General features: G+C 40.8%; 2 protein-coding genes across 3 annotated transcripts in view; one reads left to right on the forward strand and one right to left on the reverse strand.

The window, feature by feature from the left end:
• Positions 1–6,143, forward strand: part of LOC136427550 (beta-1,4 N-acetylgalactosaminyltransferase 1-like) — a 15,380-nt gene extending 9,237 nt beyond the window's left edge. Inside the window, exons 6-10 of the mRNA XM_066416508.1 lie at positions 145–231; positions 506–693; positions 1,564–1,704; positions 2,204–2,429; positions 3,011–6,143. Of these exons, the coding sequence (XP_066272605.1) occupies positions 145–231; positions 506–693; positions 1,564–1,704; positions 2,204–2,429; positions 3,011–3,201 (833 nt within the window). The 3' untranslated portion in view covers positions 3,202–6,143. The remainder of the gene's footprint in view (positions 1–144; positions 232–505; positions 694–1,563; positions 1,705–2,203; positions 2,430–3,010) is intronic.
• Positions 6,144–25,475: 19,332 nt separating this feature from the next.
• LOC136427551 (uncharacterized) overlaps positions 25,476–27,945 on the reverse strand; it is a 53,815-nt gene continuing 51,345 nt past the window's right edge. For both annotated transcript variants that reach the window (XM_066416511.1, XM_066416510.1), the window contains exon 5: positions 25,476–26,549. In XM_066416511.1, the coding sequence (XP_066272608.1) occupies positions 26,542–26,549 (8 nt within the window). In that variant the 3' untranslated portion in view covers positions 25,476–26,541. The remainder of the gene's footprint in view (positions 26,550–27,945) is intronic.

Below are 27,945 nucleotides of genomic sequence, written 5' to 3' on the forward strand. Positions count from 1 at the left end.
GACTCAATACAAGTTTATATACTAATCGTTCAATTAGTCCATATGGAAACCTGTTGTATTGTTGTGTCTTTTGTCACTAATCAAGTCGGTACGCTCCGGTTGCTATGCAACCATCATCTTTTTTATTAATTTTTATGTCCTCAGTACATTTCAGTTACCTGGATTATCAGGCAACATTTCCTATCCGCATCTGGGTCAGGAAGTCCCCACGCCTCTATGATCCTGGAAAAGGTTTTCATTTTAACAGTTATTCATCTTTACATAGTTATCTATGGTTTTACACCTTTTATACATCATAATTATATAAGAATACTCCAAAATGTGTGGTGTGTTTTATCAAAAATCGGACAAGTTTTCCTGAATCATATTAAAATGTTGGAGCCTTTTTATCACAAAAATGTTAAGTCTAGTAAAAAGGTATGTTTTAGCATTTACCTTGTATCTGAAGGATCAGTTACAGTCCCAGAATTAAATCCTATCTCGCTCCGTCTGACTTCTTCCTTAGATAACGACATCAACAATAAGGTGACAATCATCACTAAGACATTTCTGAGGTATCCGTCCGTCAAGGCTCTCCTCAACAGTATCCGGATGTTCTACCCCAAAATCCGGATAGTAGTTGCAGACGACACCCGCCCTGTGGAAGACCTACAGGCGGAAAACATCGATCATTACGTCATGCCGTTTGGAGCGGTAAGCAAGTCTGTTTACTTTGTGAACTTTCTACGACGCCTCAGATTTCAACATTTTCTTCAGCCATCGTTCTTTTTACAGCATGTAAACTCATCTGTGTTGGTGGTTAAAACTTTGTTCCAACTCAAAAAGAGTTAGCCCATCGAATATGTGACTGTCCTACTGCAGTCTTCCTCTGACTTCCGATCCATCGGTGACCAATCGACCAGATCACCTGACCTTACAGGCATGTGGCGTCAGCAATTGATCATAATTACCGACAGGAAGTTTAAACCACCATTCGTCTTTGTTGGGTAAAGGTCGCTTACCCCCAGCAATATTTTTGTCTAAACAAAGCTATGTACTACATAGCTTTCTTTAGTATAACTAGAAACGAAAAAGATCAGTATCATTTTAAGCTATCAAAGCAAATACGCGACCACATTGCACTAATGGCTAACGAAAAGGCGTCGCGCTTCATACCAAGACGGAGGTTCGACCGATTTGATTTTGACTTTAAGACTTTTCAACCACAACGGCAGTAATATGATCATCTTAACTAAAGATTTCCGTAAATACTTTCATCAGGTTGGTAGAACACAGCATATTGGGGATTCTTTTTTCACAACCAGTAAATATCACCTGTTGACGTTTCGGTGTCTGTCAAACACCTTCCTCAGAGCTTCTGACTGGAGTACTGCTTCTCGCCGCTATAAGCAGAAGTAGATGGCGCTTCAGCGACGAAAACACAATCCCAAACGTGGCTACGGTTGTATCCCCCTCGTTCCGGTATTTGACGATAACCGTGAGGAACCGGGTTTACTGGTTGTGAAAAAAGAATCTCCAATATCCCTTTTAAGATTTGTTTTGAAACATATTTACTTCTTGCAGGGTTGGTTCAGTGGCAGGAATCTAGCCTTGTCACAGGTAACCACGCCCTACTTTCTGTGGGTGGACGACGACTATGTGTTTGTCAACGACACAAAGTTGGAGAAGTTTGTAGAGGTTCTTGACAACACTAATATGGATTTGGTAAGAATGCATCAAAATTGACCTTACTGTATAGTGGGACTTAACTAGAATAGCCAGAATAAAAATATCAAATATTGATTACTGTCAGTAAATATGGTTATAGGTGAAACATGCCATATAGAAAGGAAGAAATTTGAATAAGATTACTTAGACCTTGTTGGTATTTTGCCTGTGTAGAAAATTTTCTTAAGTCTGTATTTGGGTGATTTTTGTAAGGAAACACATAACTTACTTTCCAGAACCACGTGATACATTATTTTAGTTAACTCTTACATTTTCAGCATTCGGGGTTTTGAATCAACACATACCCTTCACTTTGTTGGAAATACATGATGAATAAATAACTAAACAAACAAATCCGTATTAACAGAAACTACAGAAACTCATCGAAGATTGCTTTCAGAAAATGTTTAATTGATTGTTTGCTTCAATAATTAAAACCATACTGTCAGACTTTTCCAAATGTTAATAGTTCTACCCCTTTTTCTCAATAATACAGGTATCTGGTAGGGTCGGTAACAGGATTCTCATGTACTCCAAGATGTCGATCATACCAGGAGGCGAACAAGGCGACTGCCTGTTTCAAGACCACGATTACTTCGGTCGCGTTCCCGGCTACCCACACTGTTATCTAACCCCGAAGGTCACCAACTTCTTCATGGGTAGAACGGACGAAGTCCGCGCTGTGGGATTTGATCCAACCTACTCTCGCTTTGGACATACAGGTGAGGAATATGCTTTTAGAGGCTAACTAAACTAAAATGCCTGACACAGAACGTCGCGAGTAGTCCCTCCTTATTTTCCGTTTATAAATGTATTTTTTTGCAAATACATGTATTGGGCCCTTTGCCATGCTAATTTCTAGTTAATTTTAAGGACTAGTATGATCTTCACTATTTTCCTTATTCTTGCCTCATCATCATCATATCGGGCGGCTTGCCCGGACTAAGGTTGCTCTCTCCCTCCAGGCGTCACGGTCTGCCATTCTTGCCTAACGATTGAAATTTTTCAACGTAGAGCATGAGATAGTTAACTGTGTATCTTTGTTGTTGAGCTTTTAATTCCGGCCTATAATAATATTGATATTTGGAAAAAAGGCCCGTGAAATTTGTGCATTTATAGTTATAGAAGTCTTAGACCTTATTAAAGTGCCTGGTTTTTAAAATCTGTCTTAAACAGATACTTTAAAAAGAGACGCATGGACAGATTAGTGGAAAGTGGAAACTAATGTATTATGTATTATGTAGATGTGAGATATAAAGACAGTGTACTAACCATAATATTGTGTTCATGTCCTATGTTACAGCGTTCTTTGTGGATGCCATGGGAAGATTGCGAATGGCAGCGTGTGAGGGAGTGCGTATAGACCACAAACGGGTTCAAACCAAGGAATACACTAAGTTCCGCCAAGGAGGAGGGGTATCTGGGAACTACCGGAATATGATCATGAGGCGAACGTACTTTAAAGATAACATACACTGCTGGATTAGACCATAGAGGGTATGATTTAAAAGTAAACTGCCATGTATCTATCAGTCTTACGACTTGTGCAATTTTTGTTTTGTAGTCGGAGCTGAATTTTTTATATTGTTGCATTGCCATGCTAATGTTGTAATCTCCAAGCGGGGTAGCTATGCAATCGTAAATTGCCGGTAACTCCTCGGGGCTGGGTGTATTACCCGCCCGCTCAGGCCAATTCAGCACACCGGGCGGCGGGGGGTTTCTACGGGGTGGGATCTAGTTATGCCCCGGTCACGTACTCAGGATCAGCGTTACTACTAGGATTGCGACCGGTTTTAGGAAATCTCTTCCGGAACCACGCGGTTAAAAGTGTATTACACAGCATGAGGATCCATCCTTTTCTACGCCTTTTTTGCGATATTTTGAAAGTTTTCCTAATGATTCGCGTTGTGATCCGCTTTGACGGAAAAGAATGGACCACCGAGTGAGCGAAGCATTACAGACCGGGCCCCGTAATCAATCAATCAATCAATCATGACAGTTACGCATTTTTTTTTTAAATCCGAGAACCAACAATTTTAATTTGTCTAGCCTTAGCGTGAGTCTTTCAAATGATCACTTTGATTGAACTTGAAATTGTTTCCACTTGTTAAGATGGCCATGGTCCAGGTCTGGTGATTTGGAAAAACACCTCTTTTTCGGAAGTGTTGTAGAAAGATGGCTTTGGTAACAGATACAGGGCTGATGACCCCAAAGTTGTGTTGCGCAGTGGAGGGCTCAAAATGGGAATTATTGATTATAGCACCACCTTTACACTACCAAAAATCGTTTTTTTTCTTGTTTTTCCTTCTACAAAGAAATTTTTCTGTCGGCAAGATTATTATTACCTTCGCTGAGAAGGTTATGCAGAGGGTAGCGTTTGTCTGTTTGTCTGTCGGTAGTGGACCAGAATAACTAAATAACGCCTTGATGGATTGTTTTGATATTTGGTATGTCGGTAGGTTTTGATGAGACCTGAAAACGATTAGATTTTTGGCCCCCTAGCGGCTTCTTACGGTACTGCAGCGGAACTTCCTCTTTTGATATCTCGTGTTCTGGACATGCTATGGAACTGATTTTTGAGTGGTACATAGATCTTTGGGCAGAGAGTAAGTGGTGCGGGTTTGTGCCCCCTAGCTGGAACTGCAGGAGCAGGTTTTGCGTCTGATTTTGAAAGGGAATAACTCAAGAAGGGCTTGATGGATGGTAATGATTTTTGGTAAGTAGATAGCTGATGTGTTACGCCGAATGGCGGTTATACCGGCTATATAGATACAGATACAGATACAGATAGCCTGAGTGATGATGTACATGATTAGATACTTCTTATGCAAATCAGTATCTAATTTACATAATTTATGAGGAAAGTTTATACATCCGCCAAATTCCATGATAGGACTCTGAAACATGTGACATATGTAACTGAGGAAGAGATAGATATTAATTTATATGAACTATACAAATGAAGACCTCATTTGCATAATTAATGAGAAAATACAATAACAAGATGGCCTTGATGGATGGTCATGATTTTTGGTATGTGGATAGCTTGTGTGATGCTTGGTATGATCGGACGAAAATTATGCAAATCAGATTTTAATTTGCATAATTAATGAGGCAACTTTAAAAATCCGGTTTGTTCCATGATATGTGGGCCTAATTTGCATACTTAATGACTACCTTGTATTATTCCACACTGGCAAATGACGGTCATTTCATACATTTAATACTTTTTTGGATCTGATAATGGAAAACACTAAAAATAAAGATTTTCCTCATTAGCTATGCAATTCAAGTCCCAATTAGCATAATTTGCACTTCATTGTGCACATCTCTGTCTAAGCTACCCGCATACTAAATATCACGGAAATCCGTCGTTCCTTTGTTCAGTTATTCTCCTTAGAAGATTTTCACAATAACGTCCCTGCAGTTACAGAGCAAGCTGCTAGGGAGCTCACAATGATTAAGTCATGTTGGGAGGTCCCTGAAGAAGTGGGTGTCGGCTGACCTAGCAACACATAGCAACCACCTTTGACCCCAATTTTCACAGATTCTCCCCATTGTTCACTAATTGCAGCCACTCCGCCTACTGTGAAAACTTTGCATGAGGGGTGCCGAGAGTGGCTACCTGGCACCCTGTGGAGTGTGAAGTAGGGTGTGTTTGACATGTCTGGGAAGTATTTAGCTAAATGTGTATTGAGCCAGCGTATGACAAAATATTACGTATTGTTTTTGTTAAACAAATATCAGAAAACCACAAAAAAGCTCTCTAGTTTATATTCGAAAGCTGTCTGTTAGTTTTTCTGGTAAAAACGAGTAGAGTCAAATTGAATGCAACAAAGGCTTGAGTTTGATAAATAGTTATGGGGATTTTTTTTCATTATCAATTTCTTTGTCTGGAGAAAAATGTTAACACTGACTTCAAACAGAAAATAAAGCTGAAAAACGCGCAAATGTGACATTTTGCAAATGTTGACACTATATTTGTATCAGGCTAATTGTGGGCCAGCGGGGCAAAGGCAAAAGGAATAACTGTCAGATGAGTGACAAAATGGCGTTGACATGGTTGAGGTGATAGTATAGTGATCAGGTGATACAGCTGGCGGAAAACTGCACAACGAATTTCGCGTGTAGCTTTAATGGACAACCGGTAGTCTGTTTTCCAAGTCTGAAAGAGTGTACACCATGCTGTCGGATGTATTTTTGGAGTTCAAAATCTGTCTTGTATAAGTGTCAGTAAAAGAACTTTGTTTTGTATGTTATGATGTTATAATTCTTACTTTATGCACCTATTTGTCACAGGTAGTTAATTTTTGTATGCAATGTTGTATCGCTTTTGTAATGTTGCTTTCAAGTATTGCTCCAATTTTATGATTTTAACTTAATTTTAGTTTTTGGTTGTAAAAATTGGTGGTGGTGAATAAAGTGCAACTCAGCAAGCTTGTGAATTAAATGAAAAGAACTTAGATACGTTAATGTGATGTGAATGGAGATGCCCATAGAGTTTGGATATGTTTGGTTATGATAAGTTTAAAGTTGTGACATTCTTGTTATCTTTGGATCCTAATCCTTAAAAGAGCTTACATAAAACAATGTTTATTGCTTCTAAACCCAAACAATTAGCTGTCTAGCGCATACCAGGTACTACCGGGTAGGTGTGAACAAGTCAAGAACTGGCTTTTGTTCTCCCCAGGTAGTCTGCAACCCTGCCGTCAGGGTGCTATGTAAACACCTTGATTAGCTGTATTGTTCTCTTATACCAACAAAGAGATCATATTTCTCCTCTGGAGAAGACAAAAGTTAGATTTTAGACATCTTATTTTTTCCTAGCTTGTGGGCTCTCATAAAACAATATTTTGTGTAGAAAAATACCTACTAGTATTTGGAAAGTAGACAAAATTTCCAAAAGATAGCAGTCTAAACATGGTGATGCAGATTTCGAGTACTTAGCTAGGTGTTCATGAATATTCCAATCCTGCCATTTTTGTAAACATTTTGAAGATATTGATAAAAATATTTCTTATTATCATAGTTGTACCTGTAATCACACTGCAGTGTTGTAGAGTAACCCATGCTGAACACATAGATACTATTTTTTTCCTGGAAAATGTGTACCTTGAAGGCCCACAGGGGACTTGAAAGTCACAAAATTAATTTAAGAAGTCCTTATCATATTAATATTTTAATATCTGAATGCTGTTTGTAAAACCAATATGGTTTGGAGATGTCTACCTGATATGGTGCACCACTCTTTACCGAAAATTTGAGGAAATAACCACTCAGCAAGCTTGTATGATACATAAAATTCTGGGTAGCAGTTAATTAGGCTGGAAGGGTAAAACATGACTTAATCATTGTGAGAGCCCAACCCCACACCACTTCTTCATTACGCCACAAGCTATCTGCCACCAAAAAAATCAAGACCACAGCACGTCCTGGTCAAAAGATGCAAAAATGGAATTTATGCTGCAGTACCAAGGTCAGATACCAGGGTGTCCAAAATCGACCTTGAATTTCGGCTTCACAACACCTGCCCACATACCAAATATCATATATCACTTGCCATAACCTACACATTTTACATGTATTTGAGTCTTATGATTGAAAACACTGCAAATATAGATTTTCCTCATTAGTTATGCAAATTTATGTACATCTCTGTCCAAGCTACCTGCATACCAAACATCATGGAAATCCAACGTTCCTCTGTTCAGTTATTCTCCTTAGAAAATTTTCACAATAACGCCCCTGCAGTTTCAGAACAAGCTGCTAGGGGGCCGAAACCTACACCACTTCTTTATTACATCACAAGCTATCTGCCACCAAAAAATCGAGACAAGGTCAAAAGATAGAAAAAAAGTTCTGCAGCAGTACCAAGGTCACATACCAGGGGGCCCAAAATCGACCTTGAATCTAGGCTTCACAACGCCCGCCCACAAAAATATCATCGTAATCCATCCATCAAGAGGTTCTTGAGTTATGCTACTTACAGCAGTCAGGAAACACACACACACACAGACAGACACACCGATAACAATATCGCCATTTTTCATGGAGATAATAACGCAAGACCAACTAGTTTCTAGGTCAGGCACGAAATCCTGCCTTGGCGGTCTTCCGGTCTAAAACCACACAAGAGGTCCTGTTCCACGATCAACTTCTGTACCCTGAGAAGGACTTCGATGGCTAGAGTACCAAGGTGAGATGGAATGATAATCAGGAAAAAAACTCGGAGGCCCACTGCTTATGGGACAACTTAAAACAATGTCTTATAGCGGTAAGTCCACGAAAAAAAATGTATTTCTCGTTTTTGTTTATCAAGGAAATATGTAGTTCGTATACGTATAACACAAATAAAACACAAATGAATGAAAAACTCTCACATAACTAGAGGGGCAACATTTGTGAGCAAATGCAGAATGTTTACCTTCATATGGTCTATCTTTACGTTTCTACCAGGTAGGATAAAGTGTTTTATTTAGTCAAGGACTTAGTTGATTTGGTTTTGATTTAGTTGATGCGTTGACACATGTCCATGACACAGGATAAGTTCAGAAGAGACGTATGAATTCTCATAATTTTCGACCTGTAAGTGACCATAATGATGACCAACGAAATGGATGCATTATTTGTACAATCAATAAGGAAGACTTATATTTCAATTGTGCTAAATGATATGTATAGCATTCTCATGAGAAAGGTAACAAGGCTCAAGAGCAACATTTATTGATATGAATGTTGTGTGTAAAGTAAACAGGTGGTGGTACAGCCAGTGAGGCGGTAACCTGTGTAAAGTAAACAGGTGGTGGTACAGCCAGTGTGGCGGATACCTGTGTATAGTAAACAGGTGGTGGTGCAGCCAGTGTGGCGGGAACCTGTGTAGTGTAAACCTGTTGTGTTGGTACAGCCAGTGTGGCGGAAATCAGTGTGGTGTAAACCTGTTGTGTTGGTACAACCTGTGTGGTGTAAACCTGTTGTGTTGGTACAACCTGTGTGGTGTAAACCTGTTGTGTTGGTACAGCTAGTGTGGTAGAAACCTGTGTGGCATACGTCTGTGTGGGTGATAATTTTTCAATAACAAAATGGAACTCCATTACACTTGCATTTTCCTGGCCCTTTGTCTGATGCTTGGCAAGGCTCAGCCAGGAGCACAGCCAATAGACAAACACGAGATAAAGTACGTACATGTCACATGCGACTTCAGAACTGACTGCACCTCTGACTGGGCTACGTTTGCCTTTATGATTAAGCACAGTGGGGTGAATGGGACTCATTTCGGTCACAAGAAAATAATGATGCACAATGATAGTACAAAGTTATCATTGATTATGATTTTGCTTCTAAGTGGAGATGTCGAGATAAATCCTGGGCCTAGACCGCCAAAGTTTCCCTGCGGGAGCTGTAACAAAGCTGTACAACATACCCATACTGCAATTTGTTGTGACGGCTGCGATAAATGGTATCATAAAGACTGCATTGAGCTATGTTCTCAGGTGTATACTGCATTAGAAACACACCAATCATACTCGTGGATTTGCTGTGACTGTGGCATACCAAACTTTGCATCAGCTATGTTTGACATAACTGATGATACTTTTCATTCAGTAAACTCATTTGATACACTGAGCTCTAGTGCAAGCTTGACAGATGACTCCCCGGTTGCTACATCCACTCCACTTAGATCTAAGCAGGGTAACCCCAATATGAGGGGTCGTGGTTTCAAAAAGACCAATGGTAAACTCTTAGTGGTAAACTGCCAGAGTATTCGAAACAAAAAAGCCGAACTGGCGACTGTAATTGACACGTACAAACCAGATATAATAGCAGGCACAGAGTCATGGCTCAATCAAGACATAGCAAGCAGTGAGATATTCCCTGACAACTACATAGCTCACCGTAAAGATAGACAGACTGGCCCTGGAGGTGGTGTATTCCAGGTTAACAGGGATGATTTGATTGTCACACACAGGCCAGATCTAGACACAGACTGTGAGATCATTTGGACACAGACTCAACTAGCAGGAAAGAAACCACTAATGATTGGTACATACTATAGACCTCCATCGGACCAGGGCAATAGCCTGGATGAACTGGACAAGTCCATAAGTAAGATGGGACCTAAAATTAACTCTGACAACGTGATCATCCTTGGAGACTTTAACACACCTGGTATAAATTGGGATGCTAGCACTACAGATAACACTCAGAGCAATTCAGGACAGGCACAGAAGCTACTGCACTTAGTGGATAACCATGGGTTATTCCAAACAGTTCAAGATCCCACTAGGAATGGTAATCTCTTGGACCTGGTCTTAGTTAATAACCCAAACATAATCGAAAAGACCACAGTAGTTCCTGGAATAAGTGACCACGACATGGTATTGGTGGATGTCAACCTTGCACCCAAACAAAACAGGAAACCCAAGAGAAAAGTGTACATTCGAACTAAAGCTGATGAACCGGCCATCAAGAGTGACCTAAGTGATTATGCAACGAACTTTAACAAACGAACCGAGGATATGTCCGTGACACAGAAGTGGGATGATTTTAAAGACAAAATAAAGCACACGATGAACTTGCACATCCCTAGTAAAACAACATCAAGCAGATACAACCTGCCTTGGTTCAACAGAAACCTAAGAAGGCATTGTCGTAAGAAACAACGTCTTTACAACAAAGCTAAGAAAACAGGGCGAGAGGAAGACATGAACAAATACAAGAGAGTTAAGAAGGGCGTACAGAAAAGCATAAGAGCAGCACATTCAAAATATGTGGCAGACATACTGGGGGAAGCCATAATTGACAAACCCAAAACATTCTGGTCATACATAAAAGGCCTAAGAAGAGACCTTGTCGGCGTAGCCCCTCTAAAGATTGGTAATTCCATTGTCAGTGATAGCGAGAAAAAAGCAGAGGCACTCAGTTCACAGTTTAAAAGTGTGTTCACAGAGGAAGACACAACAAACATGCCAACTCTCGGACAGCCCTGTACCCCTCCCATGGAACACATAGTGATTTCCCCTAATGGTGTCGAAAAAATGCTCCAAGGTCTCAATCCATCTAAAGCATCTGGTCCAGACCAAATACCTCCTTGGTTCCTCAAAATGACAGCCACCGAAATAGCACCTGTGTTAACCAATATTTTCCAACACTCGTTAGACACAGGAGAAATTCCCAAAGACTGGAGGGATGCAAATATATGTGCCATTTTTAAAAAGGGAGATAGAGCTGTCCCCGGCAACTACCGACCTGTATCACTGACCTGTATATCCTGCAAACTACTTGAACACATTATCCATAGTCATGTCATGAAACACTTAGAAAGTTTCAACATATTGACTGACTACCAACATGGATTCAGAGCAAAGCGATCCACAGAAACACAGCTTATATTGACAGCTCACGACATAGCTGGCGCACTGAACAGTAAAAAACAGGTAGATCTAGCAATTCTTGATTTTACTAAAGCTTTCGATAAAGTCCCACATAGCAGACTCATCACTAAACTAGAGCACTACGGAATTCAAGGCACCACACTAAATTGGTTGAAGGCTTTCTTGACCAATAGGGAACAGACGGTAGTGGTAGAAGGCAAGGCCTCAGCTCCAGTTAGAGTTGCGTCAGGCGTACCACAGGGAACTGTTCTGGGACCGTTACTCTTCCTCCTGTACATAAATGACTTACCAGACCAGCTTGATTCAAATGTTAGGTTATTTGCCGATGACTGCCTGTTATATATAGAGTTGTCCACACAGAGTGATTCACAGCTTTTGCAAGAAGATTTGAACACACTCGAAGAATGGCAAAGCAGATGGCTAATGCAGTTTAATCCGGAAAAATGTTACATCATGCATATAACAAACAAACGAAACCCAATTGTAACCACCTACCAGTTCTGTGGACAGGCTCTAGCAACAGCAAAGAGCCACCCGTACCTAGGCGTTACATTAACAACGGGGCTAAAGTGGAACACCCATATCAACAAAGTAACAACTAAGGCTAAACAGACATTGGGAGTGATCAAACGTAATTTGTGGGCATGCCCAGCAAAGGTAAAATCACTTGCATACACGTCTCTAGTAAGACCAAACCTTGAATATGCTGCAACAGTTTGGGATCCATACACAAAGAAGGATATAGATAAACTCGAGAGGGTGCAGAACCAAGCTGCCAGATTCTGCACGAACAACTATGAAAGGGGCGCCAGTGTAACAAAAATGAAAGCAGACCTGCAATGGATGTCACTTGAGGACAGGAGAACAATGTCCAGACTTTGCATGATGTACAAGATGACTAATAAACTTGTGGACGTACCGACTGATAAGTATCTAATGCCAGCTCAGAAGAGGACCAGAAATAGTCATGCTTTTAAGTACCAGAGTTATCAGCCAAGGATTGACGTGTTCAAAAATTCGTATTTCCCGAGAACCATAGTAGAATGGAACTCGTTGTCATCAAGTACTGTAGGAGCTTCATCACTAAGTAGCTTTAAAGAACAGTTGCAGTCAGATATGCAAAGACTAGGTGTAACAGACCGTTCGGTGTAATATGACCAGCTGCTGTCGCGCCGCGTGCCTGCGAAGCTGGTGTGTTACGCCTGATGGCGGTTATACCGGCTATATAGATACAGATACAGAATGATGCAAAATATGACAATTTGAATTTGTAATACATTGGTGACAAATGATAGAATATCTAAGCTAGTGACACATGTAAATTTAAGATAAAGGTGAATATTATCAGACACACATTTTGTGAATTTGAACACTATTTGCATAATTAATGAGGCATTTCTGCAACAACTTTCGATATTTGCAACATACGTAATCTGAAAATAGGAGATAATAAATTCATATGGATCATTTCAATTAGAAACTTCTTTGCATATCTAATCAGCAAAGTCTGCACTCGTATCCGTAATTTGGCTACATGAAATCGTCGGTGGCTACAGTGTCCGTGCTTTGTTTGCATTCATCTCGCAAGCGCATGTTGAAATCTAAATAAAGTGTATGTTTTGTGGGATTTTTCTCGACATAAGCTAACATTATTAGGGAAACTACAAGCACGCGGTGGAAACATATTGGCATTCTATCACTGCAGCGCGCGTTCAACATCCCGGCAGGAACTGTGGAAAAGTAGCAAAAATTCACAATCTTACTAGCCGATATCGAGTCCAAGTGTTTCTCAACAATATCATCTACCTGTGCCATGCAAATAAATCGATGGATTTCACCGAGGAGGAGAGCATCTCGCCACACTGTGCTCGCCGATAAACGAGTGCGTGCACTGTCATTTCCCATGTGAATTTAAAGACCGAGAGTAGGAAAAAGTATGTAACGTTACATTTCTTATTTTTGTGACATCTGCAATTTTTGTAAAAGTAAAGAATTTTAAGTCATATATAATGCAATCTTGAGAAGATTTTAGGTAAAGAGAAGGAGGACTTTCGTGAAAATAACTTCAATTCCACTCTGCTGGTGACATTTTTGCCGTGCGTAAGTTTTTACCGATGTAGGCGCGCGGCACCTTAGCGGCCGTTTTAATACGCCGTGTTGCTTTTCAATCCAATTCATGTTGACATTGACGACCGATTGCTTGGTATACCAAAGACGGCAAAGACTTTGTTTTACGGAAATCGCTGGTTATCATGATCGTAAAGATTGACACCCGCAGTTGCCGATCATACTGACCTCTGCAGTGTGCACAATACCACATGTACATGTAATCCTAAAAGTATGCACACAATCTTTCCTGTAATTCAAGTCAATCCAGGAAAAAAACAGATCTAGACATGTTTTGAACCGCACGATCATTTTTTCATAGCCCAGTATTGTGTTCTTTTTATTATTATTTTTTCGATGATTTTAAATAAACAAGCAATGAAAAAAAATCTACATTTACGTTGCTTTGCGATGATTCCCACCCCCACGCACATCAAAAGCGGGCCGCCTGTCAGTCATAATCAACATGCGAACTTCAAAGGATTACTTTTGCAACATTTTACGTCGCGCCAAGCCGACCACGAACCTTATCAAACACTTATCCGACTTATCCAAGGAGCTTATATGGAGAACCTCCTTGTGTGTACATTTACCCTGACGGCGTTGTCCGACCTCCATGGGACTGACGTTGCCCACCGCTCTACATGTAGTATCACATAATTTGAGAAACGGAATGACCATGACATAAGGTTAGCCTCCGTTGCAGGCTCTGAACCGGCTTTTTGGGGGGGGGGCTAAATAATACACTTTTTGAAGCCAACCCGTAACTATCAGCCAACCCTGTAACTATCAGCCGGCTAGAGCCTGCGTTATTACGGCATGTCAAAGCGAAATTAAAAAACGCTTAGGGCGATTAACGCAGAGGTGCGAATTTCCTGCCTATGGTAGACAACACAATAGCAGTACACGCACCTCCTCCAGACAGCGCGCTGTCACGCCCCCGTGTGCACTAACCCGACAATTTTCTAATGGTCAAATTCTCAAAATTCTCTTTTTTTGGGAGATACAGAAGTTTAAACTTACTTGTTCGACATTCTTTCGCCAGTTTCGGCATGTCTGACGCCCTTTCCAGGACAAAGGGTGGATCAGGCGCGCGATGTATGTCAGTTTCCCCAGCGGAAAGACAAACTCGTGCCTTCCGAGTCCGGTGACAGTCAAGGCAATGATAGCTTCGTCGGCCTAGCTACAGGCCATGTCAAATCAATTTTGCATCCATTGCCGATGAGTGAATATGAGATGGTCATTTCACCCGTCCAGGCCCTTGTTGAAGACTAGATAAGACGTGGCTAAGTTTATTTCCATCTTATTTCGCTATCTTAGATGCCCCCCTCCCTCACTGTCATCATGCAATCCGAGGCCGACATAATAATAATAATAATATAGTAATATCAGGTGTATTTGCAGCCAGTGCCACAGGCAGGTACCCAATGTGTAGGGTAATGAGGCTGTTTAACGTGTTCGAGGCACCTCCTCGAGCACGGGACCCCCGTTTTACGTCCCTCCCGGAAGACGATTTCGTGGAAAGCTTCGTGAGGCTACAGCAATCCGGACGTCCTTGGTTGGTCCCCCATCCAAGCACTGTCCGGACCGCGCGTTGCTTAACTTCCGAGATCGAGGGATCGGGTGTATCCAACGCGCCACGCGGCCGTAGCTTGCGTTTGTCTAGCCTTTGCCTTAGCCCATGTCTGTCTTTAGGAACAGTTGAAATAGCAAACTATTTTGCCACAAACTTCACGATGCATCCAAAAACGGGTTACCAGATGTACCAGTCGGCGCGTGTTGGTAAACAACTTGCTGTATGTAAATGAGCAGTCGCGCGTGCGGGCCGAGTTGTTAACGTGTTAACTGCATGTCGCGGACATGCGAATTGCTCCTAACGTGATTTTAATTTCGCTTTGACCCGCCGTTTTGATGCAGGCTCTACCGGCAAAATGGTTACGGGGGTGGCTGATGGTTACGGGCTGGCTGCAAAAGGTGTATTATTTAGCCCCCAGTAAGGCCGGTTCAGAGCCTGCTATGGAGGCTAACATAAGGTAACGTTACAATTTTAACCTCCTTAGGCATATCTTGCTTGTTCAGTCAGTTTAATCGCGAAATAAAGTTATCAAGTCCCACGTTTTGTGTGTGTGTGTATTTTGCATTTCACCGTTAAGTCTCAGGGTAAAAATCAATTTTGCATGACGATTGTTGTATGTGTTTGTATGTAATAGCCACCACTATTAATCGGTGACCTTGCAGCGAACGTAGCCGTTGCTTATGCTCAAATTTTCTTGGTTATGTAAAAATACACCAATCCGTGTTTCACACAGACGACAGCTAGCGCTCTTTGCATAAACTTCTTATTCAGCACGCTGGACGAAAACAAGGCGGTTTGAATAAAGTCAGGGGACAACCAAAGTGCAACTTATTATGGCACCCGAAGACGTTACCATATAACGTTACATGTAACGTTATTTTTTTAACGTTACCACAGTTGCCGGCCAGTCAGTGAAACTTTTATGGGGTACATCGTCGGTCTGACTTTACCACTCAATAACACCAACCCGGTGTCATTTTAAGTTGAGTCGTTGTCAAGCTGATCAAGTCGAGCCTTGGAAGACTGCTATATATATCTATAGTGGTTGAAGCTGCAAAAAACTTTCAACATTTTGCCGTCTATCAACAATCCCTGTATTGTAACACTCAAGATCGCCAACAATGACGCCGGCGGTAGCTAGATTTGCTACATATTCACCCATCCACAGCAAAATGTCAGCATAGATTTATTGTGTAGAAAAATGGTTTGTGTTTGTGAAAAAGTAGGTTTTTTTTCTTATATACATGGCACCCAGAGACAAAAATGACGGCGCTGGTTATGACCGCGGATGGCCCCGAATCGGGTGTTCCAAGGCGGCGTGTCAAAAAAAAAAAACATTTCAATTTTATTTTAGATAATTTCATACCGATTACCCACATAAAACGCAGTTTTTTCCAAAAAAGTTGGTTACAATTTCTGGGATGTCAGTCACTCAATTTACGGATAGTTGGTGTGTAAACTCCTTAGTATGATATAACGTTGGGTAACATAAATTCGGGATTTTTCCGATAATGGTTGACTGAAATCAATCTAGCAGAACTATAAACCATCCTTTTTTTCTATAATTCTGTCAGTATCATGTACTATCTTTGCACTAATCATATATATGGTAGATTTTGTCTCTAGTCGTGCTGACACCATAATATTTCAACTTAAAACTACCGTCCGCCGCACGCAGAATGACAGTGCTGTCGGACAGGGGGGCACATTAATTCGGGAGAGAAGATTCGTCTTGAATATCTTACCGCTAATCACATTTTATACAGCAGCTATTCGTTCCATCCTTGGCTTGAGGAGAGTGCTATGGATATAGACGTGTCCAAGTAAAAAAAAATACACGAAAAAACGGCCGTACCGCACACATCAGGCCAGTTCGGGAACAAGCCGTGTGTTGAGTCGGTAGAACTTCACTCAAAGTCGGCCCATCGTCATCATCGGGCAACGTGTAACGTTACATTATTCATGGCAAGTTAGCTGGATGCCGTAGCAATGGTAATACTACTATGTCCATGTGTTCCTTGTTGTGTTAGGAGCAAACTTTGAGGAAAATATCTTCCTCAGTCCACTATCACACGCAGCATTTAGACAAAAAAGTGTTCCTCACAAACCTTTGTCGTCTGCTTGACAACAGGATTCTGGTTAACAATATGGCGGCGGGAAAATACACGTGCCGTAGGTTGTAGCAACAGAGAGGAGTTTTGATGATTAATCACACTTAGAATCCAGTTGCAGGTTAGCAAAAGAGATTGTAATAAGTTGTCTTGTAAATAATTGTGTTTAGCAGGAAGCGGATGTGACATTTTTCTTATAAACCAGCCGACAACCATGTTGTGTAATTCTCCCACGAAGCCCTCAGACTGTTCCAATAAGGGACGGAGAGTTTTTGACCTCGTCGCCTTATAATCCATGCTTATCGAAGCTTTTCAGACAGTGTTCTGAATACGTAAGTCTGTCAGGTTTGCGTTTCTAGCGGTATTACTTATGTTGCATCTAGCACATATCCCTGAATACCCCGTTTTCGAAAAATCCCGAATTTAAGTACCCCGCGAATTTATGTTACCCAACGTTACGTGCTTTATTGGCGTTTTGATGCGTGCTGAACTTTACTTCTGGGTGAGGAAAGGTTGCCGCGGTATTTTACAATAATAATCGAGGTACGTCATCGTCGGGAATGCGCTTAACACTTGCATTTAATACCGCCATCCAAGTGTCATGAGTGGTTTTAAGTTGAGTCGTTGTGAAGCCGAGCTTAGATGGCGCTGGTTTACAGTATGGCCGCGGGTGACCCGGCCCCGCCCGCGGCCGTGGAACTCATTTGGAAGTTGTGTTCTACGAGCTCGAGTTCGACGGCGTGTTCCATTCACCCCGCGGCCACGGATCCTATTTCGAACAGCCTTCTAAACTTCGTTTGGCATTCTATCAAGATTCTAAAGTTCCATATAGTGCTTAAAATGCTAGTTTTTTTCACCAGTTTTTGCCGCATAAAACCATTTTTTTGCATCTATATGGGACAAAACGACCATGGTGCAGTGTCGTATGTACGGGCCTATCAGCTTGCTGGATTTCAAGATATTCCAAGCTCTAGTTTTGGAGATATTCATGTTTTTTATTTGTGCGGAGAAGAGGAAGAAGAGGAAGAGGAAACGTAGCCAAAACAATATGTGAAGGTAAACATAAATATAGGACTAGTACATTGCTAAATTGAGCTTCCATGATACTGTAAATGCAGATATGTTTGCAGTGGTTTTATGTTCACGGTTTCGCGGCAACCATTTCACCGCGAACTTAAAACCACCGCGAACATTTTTGTCCAATATTGTCGCAGTATGTGACTATAGCGCTGCCGTAAACGTAAACCGCTGTGAACACCCCATTTTTTGCCTTAGCGCTAAATAAAAGCCACGTAAACTTAAATGCATCTACAGTACTACATTTTTACTCCATTTATTGTAGTTTATGTATACAAGTTCCACGTTAGTCTTTATTTTTGTGAGTCAGCCTTTACCAGCTGCAGCGATAGTGTAATGACTTGTTATCATTGTCAATCGATACAAATACGACAAATAATTTGTCTCTTTCAATGATCTGTAGTTCCAACATGGCTGTCGTTCTAACCTATAGCTATGTATCTACTGTAACTGGCAAACAACGACTGACAAATAGTGAACCCTCCCTTAACCATTCATAACGTTGTTGCTCTATGTAACAGCATCAAGTACAGACCCTCCCCGCATCAGGTACTGACCTTCCCCTCATCAGGTACCGACCCTCCCCGCATCAGATACTGACCCTCCCCGTAAAACTAGGCATGGAACAGAACACGCCGTAATGAACACCAGATGTTAGAATGGCGGGAGGTGTCCGTGCCAAGGGCGGATAGAGGGACTTTGAGTATACTTTACGTATTTTATCAACTCCACTCGTCATACCTGTATGAATATTTCACACCAATGAGCTATACAAACTTGACTCTACATGTAGGATACACCTACAAACACTTGTATTTTGACATGTCTTTGGTTAAACAACCTTCAAAAGTTTTATAAAAGAATCTCTGTAAACTCCTTTCAACTCCTCCTTGTTTACGTTATCCTCCACTTTCCTCAGATCAATGCAATGCGTCAGAGGAATTGCTGCCTTTTTGGTGTGAACAACATAATTTCAAAACAAAGGTTTTCATAATTTTCCACTGACAGCTTTATACTCAAGACGCAGACAAGTCACAGACGACAGAAATATGTAGTTACCGTAACAAAGTTGTAACAATTTTTTTTTTACGAAACCGCCCTCACTTTTCATTACGATCTGGGCCAATTCAGGACCGGGAAATGGAAACCCGCAGTATGTGCGGCACTCCCTGCTGTGCCGGGCGGCCCCTGTGCTATTAGCACCTAGGCGCGAGTAGGTAACCAAACAATGGTACTGATGCATTTTATTCTTGAATCGCCAGGTGGTGTCTTTACCATCTCACAATCCAACTCATACTATATTTGCCTTCACCGTAGACAGGCCCTCTTACGGGCGTATGAATCGTAGAATTCGGCAGAAAATGGAATAATTAGCCAGTGGAGTCAGTCCACAGTGAAGATTACATTTCGCCCGGAGCCTGCAAGTGAAACCCTGGCGTAGTTAGTCTGGTAGAGACTAGTAGACAGAAGGGTACTAGCATACACCATCACTGCATTCGGTCGCTAGGTGGCGCGTCCCACAACACGGTTACCGTCCGTTCCACGGCTATGACGACTGGTTCCCGACAGCTCTGGACGGACCTAGTTCATGTTCTCAACCCAAGCGATTCGACGACCACCCGACCCGGCGTCAGAACTACAACTACTGAGGGTATTATCATCTCACACTATATCCTTAACGTTTCATTTTATATCAAACAAGAACCGACATGTTGTGACAATTTAAGAAGACCATATGTTAAATCTGTAGTAAACAGACGTAGGAACTGCGTACTAAGTTTATGCAATGATATTGCACATTCAAGTACATGTATGATTAAGTAAAACTAACTTATCGTAAAAGTAGGGACAAAGTCGATACTCATGGATTAATAGTACGAGCACCAATGCCAGCTAGGTCATTGAACATAGGGTTCTGGAATATTCATGGCTTAGGTAAGAAACTTGAAGAATGTAGCTTTAGAAGTAATTAAGAAAAACTAGATCTCTTCTCTCTTATTGAAACCTGGAGTAACGAATCTTCAGAAGTTAACATTCCAAATTATCAACATTTCTCGTCTCTGAGACAAAAACAACGGAAAGCAAGAAGGCCGAATTCAGGCGGAATAATTTTTTACTACAAAAATGAACTCTCTAAATACATCAAAAGAGAGCGTGGAACTTCTGAATGTAAAGACTTACTCTGGGTTCGCATATCGAAAGACCTGTTAGGGCTCTCCAAAGATGTATTTATATGTAGTGTCTACATTAGCCCTATATACTCCACCATACACAAAAGGGCGGAGGATTCCATCTTCGACATTTTAGAACAAGATGTAGCAGCCTTCACGTCCAAAGACCATGTAATTCTCGGGGGAGACTTTAACAGTAGACTTCACTGGAAAAGAGCACGTAGATTTTGAACTAGAGCCAGTGCCGCTCGCCCCAAACGTAGATATTCCTAGAAATTTTACCGACAGAAACCCGGCTAATTCTTTTGGTAAATGTCTTGTAAACTTATGCGCCCAGGCTGACCTGCGCATTCCAAACGGAAGAGTCCTGGGTGACTTAAATGGAAGATTCACGTGCTACCAGCCTAACGTTGTAGCACGGTAGACTACGCCATCTCTAGTAGCTCACTGTTTCACAACTTATATCTGTTTAAAGTCCATCCACTTACTGAATTTTCGGACCACTGTATGGTTTCTGTAAATATTCGCGCATTAGCGCACTCCGGCACAAGAAAACGTGAAAACTAAACAAAACACACGCCCCTTCCCGCCATGTCGGTTTGTCTGGGGTCCCGATTCTGGCGATAAATTTATAAAAGCGCTAAGTAGTTCAGCGATCTCCCAGAAACTAGAAAAAATTGTATCCCTAGATAACAATGACACAAAGTCAACAGCAAAGACAAACGAGAATGTACGCGAGCTTCAAGACATCCTAGTATTGACAGGAAAGATGTCTCTCCAAATGAGAGGTAAGAAAAAGACAAAAGGATTCAAAAGAAACAAAAAATGGTTTGATAAGACTTGTTACGAAGCTCGCAAAGAATTGCAAAATGTGAGGTACCTTTTAGTAAACAATCCCAAAAATCCAATCGTAAGAGGCAGTTACTTCAGAAAGAAAGGGGAATTCAACAAACTGATCCGAAAGCGCAAAAGAGAGCATGAAAGTAATTGTCTCAGTGATGGAACTCCAAAAACTTCAAGACAATAACCCGACAGCTTTTTGGAACCTACTTAAAGAACTAAAGAAAACCGACTCAACTAATCAAGAAGACATACCAGTAGATTCATGGGTGGAACATTTTAAAACCCTTCATGAAAAATCAAGATTAAAAAGACAAGATTTTGATGCCACCTTTGAAAAAGACATTCTAAACAAACTTGAAGTATTACAAAACCATAACCAATCCCAACTCGGGCCCTCTAGACTATCTTATTACAGAATCAGAAGTCAATGTTGCCATCCAAAGACTCAAGAACAAAAAAGCCAGTGGTGAGGACATGATAACAAATGAAATGCTAAAAGCAGGTAAAACCCTCTTTAATACTTCGTCCTCTTTTAAACTTGTTTAATAATGTCCTCTCAAGTGGAACCTTTCCCCTTGATTGGTCCAGAAGCTATATTGTCCTAGTATTTAAAGCAGGGAGAAAAGATGACCCAAACAACTATCGAGGCATCTCCATTTCAAGCTGTCTCGGAAAACTATTTACCTCGATACTAAACAAAAGACTATCAAACTTTCTCGACGAAAACGACATTCTAAAACCAAACCAGACAGGATTCCGGAAGAACTACAGAACTTCAGACAACATATGTTTACTAAAAACCTTGATCTCTAAATATACTCAGTCAAGAAAACAGCTGTTCGCTTGCTTTGTAGACCTCTCAAAGGCTTTTGACTCCATTTGGCACGGAGGTCTGCTATACAAACTTTTATCAACAGGTCTATCTGGAAGATTCTTTGATGTAATGAAAAAACCTATACAGCCAATCAGTTTCAAAACAAATGGAGGTCTGAGTGAAACTTTCCCCGTCGAAATCGGAGTAAGTCCTTCACTATTCACATGTATCATGTCATCTAAAAACGACGATATAATTGGAAAACTATGTGAATTTGTGTACAAATGTTTCAAGAAGAGAGAAGAGACTCTGTAGATTTAGATGGAATATATCACAATGTTCCATTTCTTTTACTTTATGTTACCTAATGCATTTAGCCCATGCTGGGCATGAATATGCAATAAAGTTCATTGTCATTGTCATTTTTCGTCTCCGCACTTGGATCCTAAAAAGCAACGATTCCTGACTTAAAACACTGCATCCGTCTTCAATCGTCAACGATATGTGTCGCTAACATTACCAAGAACACTGTTGATTAGCGGAAAGTATTTCTTACTGCTTTATTTGACGATTTCGTTGGACTTGTTTACCTGAGCTGTCGGAGCTGCAAAAAAAGTCGTCGGCCTTACTTGATAATCTACGACCCATCTCTCTAACCTCAGTTCTCATCAAAGCATTTGAATCATTTGTCACGAAATTGCGGTTCTCCAGGACGTGACCAATGTACTAGATCCTAACCAGTTTGATTGTAGGAAAGGAATTTCCACCGTCCACTAGTTAACTGCTTTGGTGAACTCCGAGTCCGGCGACCCCGGCTCCTTGGTACCGAAAGGTTTTAAAACAATTCTCTTAACGGATTTCAGCAAAGATTTTGACAGAATTAATCATACCACTCTAATAAATAAAACAATACAATACGGGGTGCGCACCTCAATTTTGCGGCCATGGCTCCGCAATTTTCTTAGCAACCGTTTACAGTGCGTCCGCTACAATGGCATAACCTCAAGTTGGAAAGATATTTCGTGCGGCGTCCTATCGGGGGCCAAGTGTTGCAATATTACACATATATACTATATATAATAGACAACAATTATTCTCTCACATTTCTGTTGAAAAAGGGTCTCACACACCGTCAGGGAGGATTTTCTCTCCCATACAAGTGTTAAAAATAGGTCTTACACGCACAAAGTATTTTCTTTCCCAAAAAAAGATTTAAATGAAGTCTCACACGCACACAGCATTTTCTCTCCCATAATAGTATTCAAAAGGGGTCTCTCACAGAGTTTTATCGCCCATATATAAATGCTCAACTTCTATCTCACCTTAAGACAAAAAAATGATTGACAATTACAGACAGAGTTTTCTCCGACATGCGACAAAATATCTCTTCCACATACAATGCACCAGATTGTGTCTCACATAATAAAACTTTATACTGCGTAGTGTATTGGTATAATATTGTAGTATCCATCCATATCTCTCACATTACAAAAGTTCTCCCATTCTCAGACGAAATTCTCTCTGTCACTTCTAGGACAAAACGCGCTCTAACTTGTAGATTCCGTCACCACAGTTTCAGAGTCTGGAAGTGGGAGAGAATTTTGCGCTGTACATTCATTGTATATGTGGGAGACAAATTCTCTTGAATGGCCTGGAAGTGGGAGAGATTTCTGCACTGTATATATGGAAGAGAATTTTTGCTGGTGCACGCTGGATGTGGGAGAGAATTTTATGTTTATATTTTATGCCCCCAATATATATGTTTTAACGAAGCCCTAACACATCTATGTCTCCCCTCCTTGGAAAACAGGAGGAAAAACCTCAGCTTCGGTTTGCCAAATCTTTACTTAGTAATCCTACCTTCAGGAGTTGGTTATCCCCAACCCGATCGGAAATCCATCTACGAAAGGCGCCCACCAACAGTTTGTATTCCATTGCCATAAACAAACCGCTATTAAAACAGTCCCATTCCATACTTCACTCATCTATCATACATACACCCGATAACATCTCCCGATGTTGATTTATTTAGTTTTCACTTTGATGATAAACCTTGTTTCTTCTACCATTTGTACAATGCGAATTCCTGTATTTGGTTTCAATGGCCTCGTACGATACGTCAAAGTGTCTTTTTCTTGTTACAGTATCTCTTATTTCATCTTGTACAGTACTAGTTGCGTGTATAGCACTAGTTGTTTTGATCTAGATTTTGAATATTACTCGTTGCTTAAATTTGAGTTAGCTTTTGTTAAATGTAATAGTATACATGTACGCATAAAGTACACAATTCAGCAGTCGGATGCTGCCATGTATTTTAGAAATGAATGAACGAATCAACAAACTTACTTATCTACAGCTAACACAGCCTTGCCCCTTATATTTGTCATAGATAAGTTTGTAAGTTGTGCCTGCCTTTTTCTATAATAAGAGTGCGTGCTGTGTAACGTATTCGCGCGTTTCTGTGCGAAGTTATTTTAATGAATGGAATGAATGAATGACCTTTATTGTGCATTCATGCCCCGAGGGGCTAGGTACAGGTCGTCTAACTTAACACATGGAACATACAAGGACATAATACAACAATACAAGCTGTAAACATATAGTGTAGATAAAACGTGTTATTAAACTAAGCTAGACCAGTAGAGTCGACTTCTTCCCGCTTCTTTGTACATGTGTAAATATATGAACAGACAATATTTCTAATACAAGGATTATCCAGGCGTAATAAAAATATCAATTTGTCTGTTGCATTAAGATGTTCGCAAAATGGGATTTTTTCTTTAATAAGGTTAAAAAGTACACTCCTTTCGCTATCGTATAATTTACAGTCTAGGACGAAGTGTTGCTCATCTTCTACTCGATTTAAATTACAATGTTGACAAAGTCTATGTTGTAGAGGCCTGCGGTTGTGCCTTCCTGTTTCGACATGTAATCTGTGACAGCTAACCCGGAGTTTAGTAGTAGCCACTCTGTGTTGATGTAACTAACGGATAAATACATGTACTCTTCTTCTTTATACAATGACTTAAACAGACGGTAAGTTCGAAGTTTGTTGCTGTAAGATTTATCCCTCGGTTATCGTTTCGGATTTCGGCTGAGAATGTTTGAGTATAGATGGCTTTTAATCGTTGACTAATGGAGTTAATGATATGTGAGAAATTTGTTCCTAAGGATACTTGTGGGCTCCAAACCGTGAAAGGCATAACCGCATTCCTCTAGCATGTTACGGACACCGGACGCCCAGCATTTTTTGCCATTGGCTTCTAATTGAAGTTGACATAACAGGGCGTCGGCTTGTAAACTGTTAGCTGGTACGTTGTGGCGCATCCTAAGAAAGCATTTAATGGCGTTTAGGGAGGCCCCTAGGTGAAGGGGGTACCCCCCTAGTTCAATAATAGCACCCTTAAATATTTCCAAACCGCATATCTGTATTTTACCGTGCCGCAAGTAGCCAGACGGTTACTTACTGGTCGACCCGGGTCGTGATTTACTCCTCAGTCCACTGTTCAATTTTCTGGGTTGCTATTCAATTCTTGAACAGTTCAATGGATGTCTTTCACATCATCTACACCTCGAATTGTACCTCGAGACAGAGGCGATGAACGAGTGATTTACTAATAACATGTTATATCTAAAAAGGGAAATAAATGAAAGCGACAACAGTGTGAAGACATTCAGTATGTTGAGAATGAAGTTTTATATTTGCACAGATGCAATAAAAAAGCTAATACACCCGATCAAATTGACGACACAGTCCTGACAGCAAGAAAGCTTCGTACCGAGGAGGACAATTAACAACGGCCAAACATCAATAAATGTACATGATAATCAACACATGATTTATCAAACACTTACACAAAATAGACACCAATATATTTAGGAAGCATATCTATGTCAGTGTATGCTGCGCAAAGGGCTAGTATTTACATTTCCAACGGGGAAAAAAACTGACAAGAAAATATATAATCTACAACAACAACAACGATTGTCTTTTTACTTTGACACTTCTTGACACGTTCTTCTTGAAACACCAAACTATCAAAGTTCCTTATATGTCATACGTCGAACGGGAAGGTGTTGGTTATGTATTTATTATTCTTGTGATTGTTCGTCCAAGAGTTTAAAAGTCAACTTCTTGGCTTCCAAGTTGTGTAGAACTTTGTAAATATTAATGGTTTTGAATATCATTTATCAGATAGTTTCAAAGTAATGGTAGCAGTATAATCTACAATCTCGGCTACTACCATTTTGTAAAAGAAAGCAGGTACTCTAGACGACTGAATCGTGAGAACAGCCAACCCGGCGTTTCCATAGTGTGAAATCTAGCTGAACTGTACAAGCTAGCACGGTGGGGGTTAGATTAACACCAACTTTTATGGCGGTAGGATCTAATCTGCCACCATCTGGAAACTATTGTGAATATGACACCAAGTTCTAAATGTGCCACAACTTCGTATTGTTTGCCGGGTATAGAGTACCATTCTATAGCGGTGTCTACACAGTCCAATGTACAGTAACTTTTACACAAAAAACAGGATGAATTGGATCAAAATAACAGTATAAATTCTCACTTTAAGAAAAACACAGTCACAAATACAAGGCATTTGTGTCGCCGCAAGTAAAGCACTGCCTGTACAAGTTCTCTTTGATACTTCTATGTATCTCATCCAAGTCACCGGGACTCTTGAAAATTGGAAAATTGCAATCTTCACAGGTATCTCTGCCATCGATTGAGTTAGCAGCGTCATCCACCTGTAGATTGGAGTTAAAACATGTGTTAGTTTCAAGTCTTTCATTACAAACGCTAGTCGTTCCGATATTAGATCAGCAAAAAGGGCATAATATATTGCAGGGCAAATCTTTACTTCTCACCTGTCTAGAACTCTCATCATCTTTTAAGTTTGGTCTCCATTGATATGCGTGCGTCTTAAGTTCCATCTCCTTATCTAATGCGGAACATATGCTTTGAACCATTTCAGGGGCAGTTGAAATTGACATTTCCAGCCAGGTGTGGTTATCAAACTTTGGACAGTTGCAATATTTCACACGACAATCCAACTGACAACAGAACTCCTGACACAGTTCTAATATCTGCACCGATCCTTTTGGCCACTGGGCATTGATTTTCCGGGGCCCTTGTTCCAGCAGAATGCCTTCGTTTTTCTTCAAGACTGTTAGTGTTACCGGTCCAGAAATCGGGTCTGAAAGGCACTTAAGCGCGATGTAAATCGTCGTAGCTGTCGTTGCCATTGATGTTAGGTATTTCTGTTTCTCTCCTCTTTCACTGAAGATAAGGCGATCCCTCAATTTGCATCCCAAAAATGACAGTCAACGCTTTTATTCACACGGTGTTCGTTCACATCATTTCACAACAATAGTCGTGTCTACGTCAGTGACAGAATTTCGTGAAATAAGTGAAGCCAATCAGCGACAAGTGAATAACAATGGCTGTTCCTACGTCACGCCCTCCCACTTCCGAAAGTCACTTACAGATTTCAAGAAAATAGTGTGAGCCAATCAGAAATCACCGTTGCTGTGACGTCATGTCCGTGACTTGTTTATCAAATAATCTATATGGGAGGTCTCCAAAGTCAGTTGTTCATCAACTGTCGCGGTGAACGGTCACACGTAGCCTGTGCACAGACTTGTACTCCCGAGTAGCGTACAGGCATAAGGTCTGCTTTTTTGGCGCGCGCCAGAACGCTTTTCCAAACAAACCATCTAAACCGGACGCAACTCAGTGTTTCCCTGATATATCAAAACTTTGAAACACACGAAAAGGGGCGAGTAGATCTACACCTTGTGGTTATTTCGTTGGATTTGTGAGCCGTTGGCCCGAAGTCGACTTCCGGGAGTGAGTGAGTCGGACTATGGGAGGACTCAGCATTTCCTCGCTTTTCATAATCCTGGTGGTGCAAGGTAACTCCAATTTACTTGTGTATATGCTACATTGTTTTACCGTTCATGTATCTCACACATCGCCAGTATACAAGTTGTTTAAAAACTTATAACCTATAACCTCCTTGGTTTAACTATTAAAGGTCATGCTTGCTACTGTGGAGATAGAGTATAGCATACTTCTAAGATAGGAAGGTAACACATGTAACGTTGCCTTAGGGCCCTGTCACACTTAACTTGTGCGTATATT

This window comes from Branchiostoma lanceolatum, chromosome 2 (genome assembly GCF_035083965.1).
Source record: "Branchiostoma lanceolatum isolate klBraLanc5 chromosome 2, klBraLanc5.hap2, whole genome shotgun sequence".
Lineage (NCBI taxonomy): Eukaryota > Metazoa > Chordata > Leptocardii > Amphioxiformes > Branchiostomatidae > Branchiostoma > Branchiostoma lanceolatum.